Source organism: Elephantulus edwardii, unplaced genomic scaffold, assembly GCF_000299155.1.
Source record: "Elephantulus edwardii isolate Elephantulus edwardi_28Jun2011 unplaced genomic scaffold, EleEdw1.0 scaffold00143, whole genome shotgun sequence".
NCBI lineage: Eukaryota > Metazoa > Chordata > Mammalia > Macroscelidea > Macroscelididae > Elephantulus > Elephantulus edwardii.
In genome coordinates this window covers 120,190-129,784 of record NW_006399893.1, presented here as the reverse complement: position 1 = coordinate 129,784, position 9,595 = coordinate 120,190, and the positions used below count along the sequence as shown (strand labels likewise).

At 41.9% G+C, this 9,595-nt stretch overlaps 1 protein-coding gene across 1 annotated transcript in view; it reads left to right on the top strand.

The window, feature by feature from the left end:
* Positions 1 to 4,979: 4,979 nt before the first annotated feature.
* DARS (aspartyl-tRNA synthetase) overlaps positions 4,980 to 9,595 on the top strand; it is a 94,454-nt gene continuing 89,838 nt past the window's right edge. Inside the window, 3 exon segments of the mRNA XM_006894444.1 lie at positions 4,980 to 5,045; positions 6,901 to 6,958; positions 9,502 to 9,592. Of these exon segments, the coding sequence (XP_006894506.1) occupies positions 4,980 to 5,045; positions 6,901 to 6,958; positions 9,502 to 9,592 (215 nt within the window).

Sequence of the window (9,595 nt, the reverse complement as noted above, 5' to 3'; positions counted from 1 at the left end):
GAGAGTTGGACAATGACTAGGGAGGACAGAAGGAGAGTGGATGCTTTTGAGCTGTGGTGCTGGAGAAGGGTACTGAATGTACCATGGACTGCCAGGAAAACAAACAGATTCATCTTGGAGAGGATTAAACCAAGCTACTCCTTGGAGGCAAGGATTCTGGGGCTTCGTCTGACATACTTTGGACATGTTGCCAGGAGGGGCGGGTCCTTGGAGAGGGACATCATGCTTGGGAGGGTGGAGGGACAGCGCAGGAGGGGAAGACCCTCTATGAGATGGATTGATTCAGTGACTGGGGTAATCGGGATGGGTGTGTCAGAGGCGGTGCGGTTGGCGCAGGATAGAGCAGGGTTTAGGGCTGTTGTGCATAGGGTCGCTATGAGTCGGAAACGACTCGACGGCACATAACAACAACATTTATAATAAGTCTTAGATCAGCATAGTCCCAAATGCTTGACCTGCATTTTATGGCTATTTTAAGTTTATGATTCCTGACATCAATGGCTCCTCATTTTCTTGGTTTCCTACCTCCTTGATTCCCTTCAGTTCAATGACTCTCTAGAAGATCTCTCAGAGTGATTAGGGGAATGACTCACATGATCATAGGTAGGAGATGAGTTTTGGAGAAACTGGTGTGTGATGGGCCAGGATCTTAGACTACTGGTTATGACATGGCTGGATGGCAACTGTGGGTGATGCAGGCTGGTAATGTAGAGACTGATGAGGAGCTGGAAGCTCTATCCCAGGCGAGTGAGCTTCTCCAAAATAAAAAGACACCTGATACTGAGATCCCATGAGCTTCCAAGGGTATTTTTGACTGTTGCTCCAAGTAGAGTTAATCACCAACAATTTCACTCCTTTCTCCATATATGATGCTACCTATTAGCCCAGTGATAAGGACCTTTATTTTCTTGATGTTGAGATGTAAACTACATTGACTCCTTTTATCTTCTGCAATAAGCATTACAGGTTCTTTCAGCAAGCCAGGTTGGTTGTCTTTTGCATAATGCAGGTGTTGATGTGTCTTCTTCCTATTCTGATGACGTATGATTTACTTAGCATACAGATTAAATCTGGAGAAAGAATACAACTTTTACCCACACCCTTTCTGATTTTAAACTATGCAGTGTTCCCCTAATCTGTTCTGACAACAGCTTGTTGGTCTGTTGTTGTTATATGCCATCAAGTTGCTGGTGACTCACAGCGACCCTATGTATAACAGCCCTAAACCCTGCTCTATCCTGTGCCAATCTTACTGTCTATGACACACCTACCCCTGTTACCGCAGTGACTGAATCAATCCATCTCATCAAAGGTCTTCCTGTTTTGCACTGTCGCTCCACCCATCCAAGCATGACATCCCTCTCCAAGGACTGGTCCCTCCTTGCAACCTGTCTAAAGTATGTGAGACTAAGGTTTAGAATCCTTGCCTCCAAGGAGCAGCCTGGTCTCACCCTCTCTAGGAAGAACCTGTTTGTTCTCCTTACAGGGCATGATATATTCAATACTCTTCTCTATCACCACAGTTCAAATGTATCAATTCTTCTTTTATCATTCCTAGTCATTGTCCAGCTTTCTAACACATAGCAAAAAATTGTTAAGACTATAGCCTGGATCAGGTGCACCTTAAGTCTCCAGACTGACATCCTTACTCTTCAGTACAGAGTAGAGGTCCCTGACAGCAGACATTCTCAGTGCAAGTCATCTTTTCATTTCCTGGCTGCTGGTACCAAGAGTGTTGATTGTGGAGCCAAGCAAACGGAAACTATTAACAATCTCAATCTCTGCCCTGTATTGTGATGCTGTCAATCAACCCAGTGGTAAGAATCTTTGTTTTCTTGATGTTGAGCTTCAATCCATATTGAAGGCTGCAGTCCTTGACCCTCTGCAGCAAGTGCTTCAGGTCCTCCTCAGTTTCAGCAGACAAGGTTATGTCATCTGTATAACGCAGGTTGTTGATGAGTCTTCCTCCAATCCTGATGTCACATTTCTCCTCATATAGTCCAGCCTACTGGATGATCTTGTTCTGCATATAGATTGAAATGGTATGGAGACAGACACATCCCTGGCATACATTCTTTCAGATTTTGAACCATGCAGTGTTTCCTTACTCGGTTCTGATGAATGCCCAAGTATAGGATTCACATAAGCACAATCAAGTGTTCTGGGCTTCCCATTATTCTGAGAGTTAGCCACAGTTTGTTGTGATCCACACAGACAAATGCCTTTGCATAGTCAATGAAACACTGGTAGACATTCCACTTGTAACTCTCCATTTTCAGCCAAGATCCATCTAACATTGAAGACAAAGTAAAGTATTATAATGAAATGTGCAAAAAGCTGGAAAAGGGAGGGGGGAAGTCAGAAAATCTAAAGGACTGAACTCACTCAGCATTTCTTAAGAATCAAGCCTCAAGTTTCAATACTTAAGGATGCTTTGGGCAGAATATTAAATGATCCAGGAAGCATGAGAAGATGGGAAGCGTATATAGAGCCAATGTATCAAAAGGAATTGGCAGATACAGAATAATTTAATAAAACAATGTATGAGCAAGAGCCTGTGGTGATGAAGTTCAAGCTACTCTGAATTTAAAAAAAACAAGAGCCAAGGAATTGATAGCATACCAACTGACATATTTCAATAGATACTGCCCTGGATGTGGTCACCAACTTGTGCCAAGAAATCTAGAGGACAACCACCTGTCAAACTGACTGGAAGAAATCCTTATTTGTTCTCATTCCAAAGAAAGGTGATCCAACTGGGCGCAGAAATAATCAAATAATATCATTAATATCACATGCAGGATTCTGCTGAAAATTATCCAAAAATGACTGGAATGGCACATCAACAGGGAACTGCCAGAAGTGTAGCCTGGGTTTAAAAGAGGCCATGGTACTAAGATTATTATAGCTAATATTAGATGGATCTTGGCTTCTGGATCTAGGTGTAGATTTAATTAAGTGTTCTAAAAGTCCCTTTCTTCTCAGTGTTAGCCACAATGTGTTGTGATCCATACAAATGTCTTTGCATAGTCAATAAAATATATATAGAGACATTCTTCTAGTACTCTCTTCCAGGATCCATCTGACATCAGCAATGATATCCTTGTGGTCTCTTCTAAACCCCACTTTGGCAGTTCCGTGTCAAGTATAATATTCTAGTCATTTTTGGATGACCTTTAGCAATATTTTGCTTGCATGTGTTATTATAGGTATTGGTCAATAATTTCCACATTCTGTTTAATCACCATTCTTGGGAAGGGGAATAATTATGGATCTCTTCCAAGTTGGCCAGGCAGCTGTCCTCCAAATTTCCTCGAATAGACCAATGAGCAAGTAGAGGGTTGCACCTGTTAGTTGAAGCATGTCAATTGGTATCCCTTCAATTCCTAGGACCTTATTTTTTGCCAGTGTCTTCAACACAGCTTGAACTGCTTCCTTTGTTACCATTGGTTCTTGTTCATATGAGACTTCCTAAAGTTTCTCAGTGTTGACTATTCCTTTTTAGTACTAATAGACTGATTTTACCTCTCATACAGTCAGGGTCTTAAGAGGATGCAACATCCCCTAGTGTGCACTCAGACTCCTGAGGTGTGCTGACCCCTGCTCCCACATGAAGAAAAACTTCCTACAGGGATTTTAATGAAGGTGTCTAAAACGGTGGTATGTGACGTCAGGCATGGGAGCACACCTTCCCTGAAGTAGTAAAGCTAGGCAATCAGAGTGAGAGAGAACTGGTGCACCGGACCTTTCCACTAACACAGAGCCTTTTTTAAAAAAAATTAATTTTAATGAAAGTTTACAAAGACTTAGGGTTTCCAGTCATTCCTTGTTGCACTTTTCTCCCTACCCACCCCCTCCCCCCAATTCACTCTTCTCCTTGAAAAGAAAAATTCTTTCATTGCTATGCAATCTCTCCCCCCCAGGTCCACTCCACTATGCAGCCTTCACAGAACCTTTAAGTACAGGAGGGAGATTGCCCATCCTTTTCCATTTGAGCAGCTGGTGTATTCTAACAACATGCCATAGGGAATGCAGTGCACCTTCTCACTAGAATACCAGTATCCTATTCCACCATGGCAAACTGTTGTTGTTATGTGTTGTCCAATCGCCAACGACTCATAGCGACGCTATATGCACAATAGCTCTGAACCCTCTCTATCCTCAGCCAAACTCACTGTCTCTGACACCCCTACTCCATTACCCCACTTATTGTGCCAATCTGTTTCACCGGGGGGTCTTCCTCTCCTGCACTGTCCCTCCATCCTTCCAAGCATGATGTTCTTCTCCAAAGACTGTTCCCTCCTGGCTATATGCCCAAAGTATGTGAGACGGAACTTCAAAATCCTTGCCTCCAAGGAGCAGCCTTGGTTCACCCTCTCTAGGCTAAACCTAAATCAGAAGACTTGAAACGAGGCAGCCTACAACCTCAGACTGCGACCCTGTGCCAGGAACAACGAAGACAGGTTAAGTCAAGCAAGGAGAAGCAGAGACTGAGCAAAGGCGGTATTTTTACCGAATTCTGCGATTAAAGCTGAAAGGAAGCATCTAGGAGAGCAAGCAGGGCAGAGCTGAGACCGCAACTGGCATAGAAGAGTGACTCTGCTCACGGTCATTGACAGCAGAGACAGTGCGCGAGCCGCCAGTTACTGAGACCCAACGGTCAGCGATCCCGCGAGACTCTAACGAATTCCCGGGACCCCTGCCAACTCCACCCATCAAGGGACTCCCGTGGAGGCGGGGCAAGATGAAGAGCAATTGGTGTTGCCTAACGGCAGCCCTCTCGCTACACCCCCAAACCTCGCGATATCTCTGGATCTCGCGATCTTCCGGGAGCTGCTTGTCCACGCGGAGTCCGAGCACGTGTGCCGGGAGGGTGGAGACTGGTCGGGAGGGAGAAGCTCCCTTGGTTTGCCTTACGGAAGCCTGAGAAGGGAGGGTGTTGAACGCTGTCCCTGCTACTGCCCTGTCCCGTAGTCCCGATGCCCAGCGCCAACGCCAGCCGCAAGGGTCAGGAGAAGCCGCGGGAGATCATGGACGCGGCGGAAGTGGGTTTTCTCCTACCAGGCCTGGAAAGGCAGATCCCAGGGCGCGACTGCGCTGAGGGCGGGGGAGGAGGGTGTGCCGGGTGCTGGCCTCGGGGTCCCTGTCAATAGCTTTCCTGCAGGCTGCGAGCCCACAGTCCACCTCGGGCCTCTAAAGACGTTTGAGCAGCTTGACCAAACGCCCCCTGGACTGCCTTGCTCCCCGGGACCCTCTGCAGTGGTGTGAACGAGACGTCCAACCCCACCCGGAAGTAGGGTCCTGTTTAAGTCTCCTTGAGTGGCAAGTTCTGCTCGTAACATGCTCTCCCTGGACAAAGTAAATGCCCTCCGAAAATCAGTACTCTGGTGCTAATTTTTTTATTTTTTTTAAGTAATGACAGTACTTAGCAAAAACCACCTGCCAATGTACTTAATGACCATTTTCTAGACAACATCTTTAAAAGAACATTTTGCTTTATTGCCTCCCACTCACTGATCCAGTGAGGGGGGTGTGTGTGTGTGTGGGAGGACTGCAGAAAAAGGTCTTATAGGTGAAGTGGCCTTCAAAAAAAGGTGGTCATTTGTAACAACACCCTTTAAGTGTGTTTTTTTCCCCAGAAATTAGTGAGATCCTACACACTGGGTGTGCTGCAGTAATAGTGAACCTTAATCCATGTCTAGCTGCTCTATTTTTAATAGAGTTCTGATTTATGCTGACTTTCGAAATAAATAGGCTAGCTCAGAATGCTAAAGGGAGTTAAGTTTTGTTGAAATGGGAACACTACTCATTAGAAGGGATGACCTTTTTACTTTATCCTAATTTTTATGTTAGCAGAGCCCAAGCATCTGCGTTCATAGATGTATATTTTTTTATGTTCTCACGAATAGATGTATATTTTTTTATGTTCTCACGCACGTACATAAATTGCTAAGTCAGTAAATACCATGATATGCTTCTATTTTGGTATAAACACAAAATCTACTATCTTCAGATCTATAGAAGATTATTCCAAAGGTTGCAACAGAGTGACAAGTTGTTTTACACAGATCTTAAATTACTCTATAAAACCTATGAAAATTAGTGTACTCTTAACCTGATTAGTTAGTTAAATTAACTTTGCACCTTGTAGATGTAATGTGTAAATTGTGGCAGAGGTAATTTTATAGCCACAAGAACCTTAAAAGTTTCTTTTAGAAGTAAAGTAAGATTAAAATAAAATTTACTGCTTTCATTTTAAAGCATAGTTTATTAATGATAGGACCCTAAGTCTTCATATCCTTGCCCTTTATGTCTTTATCCTTTATGAGATACCGTACTATCAGTGTGGAGCAATTTGTAGTATGTAGTATACTGGTGGTGGTGTAGACTTAATTTTTAGAAAGAGGAAACTAGTGAATGTTTTACAAAAGAAAAGTTGTAGCTAGTTTACATCCGCTGTCTCCGATTTCTAAAAGCTGTGGCCCATCTGGTGTTCAGAAAGCTTACCCAAAATGTTAGTTTTCTTTGAACATCTCTTCCTGTAATAGGAAGTTAATAAAACTGGTATTTCATCCTACCTCCTTCAAGTGGAAGTCTGTATCCCTGCTTTGAAGTGATTTAATCTCTTCTTTTGAAGAAGGTAGTTAAAACGTGCTGTACATGTGTGTAAATTTTATCTGTCAGTGCTGATGATAAATTCACCCAGGAATGTTGATCACCAAAACACATTTTACAAACTGTAAAAGGTGCACACTTTTTCTTTTTCTATAGAGTGTATATGTAAATGATGTGTGGCAGATTCTGAAATTTAAAGGGGATTGATTTTTATTCTGTTATTTCTGTTTATTTATTTACCCTGACTTTTGAGTAAAAACAAATAATGCAAAAAACTTTTTATAGGATTATGCTAAAGAAAGATATGGAGAATCTTCAATGATTCAGTCTCAAGAAAAACCAGGTTAGTAGCTCTCCTGTGTTAATAAAGCTTTGGGGGTTTTTGGTTTGTTTCATCCCAAGGAATCTCTTGATGAAGTTTTGAGTGGTATAGGTTCTAGGGACCTAACACAAAAGAGCTGAATCACTCGAGTCAGGTAGGTGCCACAAACCTGTGTAGTGTCAGCACTTGTTTTAAACATTCTCAGGTTAGAGTCCCTAATTTAGGAAACTAATAAAAAGGTTTTCAGTGAATTCTATAAGTTAAGTGTTAACATTTTATGTTGTAGGTTATACATTGAATTTTCCTGAGTTGAGTAAGCATGATATTTGAAGCTGGGATAGGAGACAGAAGAGAAGTGGTTGCCATAATCTCCTCCATCATATGCATCCTTTTTGCATGCTTTACTGAAACTAACATGTTTCACTTTTCCTCATTAGCTTAGCTTCTGTGACCTTTTTTGGCTATTTATTAAAGTCCCACGCTGCCGGTTAGCCATCAAGTTGGCCCTCAACTCAAGACAGGCCTGTGTACAGTAGAACAGCATGCTGCCCAGTCCTGTGTCAGCCCCATGATCAGTTACAGGTCAGACTGTTGCACAGTGTTTGCATTGCCTGGTGTTCATTATTAGATCCCCAAGCGGGTTTTATAGCCATTCTTGGTCTCTGAAATCTCTGCTCTACTGAAACCTGTTCAGCATCAGAGCAGCATATTCACTGCCATTGACAGATGAGTGTTAGCTGTACATTAGCTACATTGGTCTGGAATGGGATTCAGATATCCCATGGGAGAGGCAGGAATTCTCTCACTGAACCACCGGTATCCCCTTCCTATACTTCCATGTCCTTTCAAACATTCATTTTCTCACTGAACTCTCATACTGTCTTTGAAAACTTGATGGAACCAAGGTTAAGATATGTTCAGTAACTTGCCCTTTGTTATAACTCTCACTGGCTACGTGTTAGACTGTCTGGCTTGGTTACAAGACTGTAACATTTGAGAATAAGGATTTTTTCTTAATATATTTTTTATTTTATACTGGTTTACTTACAGAGTTCATATACATTATTTTTCACACCAGATCTTTCTCACTTTCTTTACTCACCACTCCCTCCACCCATCAGATTGTGTGACCCTGTGATTACCCCCCACCCCCTAGCCTCACCACTTTGCTCCCACCCTCCTCTACTTGGATCCTCACACATGTTTTTACTACTTTGTATTTCTATAATATTGGTCTTATGCAATATTTATCCTTATAGAACTGAGTTAGTTCACTTAGCATGGTACTCTCTAGTCCCTCCCATATTAGGTAGTGATTTCCAAATTCATTGCTCCTACATGCTGCATAGTATTCCATTGTGTGACTATCCCATAATTTCTCAGTCCGTTCAATTGTGGTTGGACATTTGGACTGTTTCCATGTTCTTATGATGGTGAATAATGCTGCTGTGAACATTGGTGTATAAATCTACATTTGTGCCTCAGTTACTAATTTTCTCGGGGTATATTCCAAACAGTGGAAGAGCTAGGTCATACAGAATTTCTGTGTTCAGCTTTTTGAGAAAATGCCAAACTGCTTTCCAGAGTGGTGGTCCCATTTTACAATGAGAATAGGGATCTTTTATTATTCAGCATTGGATGTTGTGTCTATTACTGTGTTTTAAATGAGTTCTTAATTTTTTTCTCAATGTTCATATTCAAATTTTAAACAATAAAAAATTTCTTTCTTGGTCTTCTTTGTATCAGTATTTTCAGTTTTCTCAAGTTTTTTTGTGTGGAGGACTCCAGATAGATTGTAATGCAATACTATGCATTAATCATCATTACGAATATTGAGGGCATAATAGTTAGCACTCATTTGCAGCCAAATTGTCTTTTATAACTTGGAAACAAAGTGTGAGAATCTAATGAAGTTAGGTTTAGGAGCTCAAGGAACATTATTAGACCTTCTTTCTCCATCTTTTGATCCTATTTATTCAGTCTCTTTTCCTGCTAACTCCTAGCTGGAAAGATAGTGACTGTAGCCCTGTGATGAGAAAACTGAACCTGTGCCATCTCAGCTTGACAAGCCCAGGAAAAAAAGAGTTCCATTTCCAGAGTCTGTATATATAAATTTCTTAGTTTGAGTAACATAACCCCACCTGGGTAAGTCCCTGTATTCTGGGAGATGGAGTACTTTTGATTTTCCAAGCCTGGTGGACAACTCGCCCTTTAGCTAGAAGTGTAGTTCACAAAGGGATCTCTGGTGGGAGTTGCACTGCTAACGCAAAGGTAGCACCTCTAGCAGCTCAAATCTACCAGCTGCTCCAAAGGAAAAAGGTGAGCAGTCTCCTTCCTGTGTGATTCAAACCTCCAGAAGCCTGCTGGAGAGTTAACTTGAGTATTTCAACTCAGTGGCAATTAGTTGTTGGTAATTTCCAAAACATATATGAAAGGTAATAGAGAAGACGATGTTGTCAAAGATTGAGAATTGTTTAAGATAATAGAAAGTATTTCTATTAACTGTCTTTAATTATCTTTTTGTAATATCTGAATTACAAAATTGTTTTACTTGCTTGCTACAGATCGAGTTTTGGTTCGGGTTAGAGACCTGACAGTACTAAAAGCTGATGAAATTGTTTGGGTTCGTGCAAGGGTTCATACCAGCAGAGCGAAAGG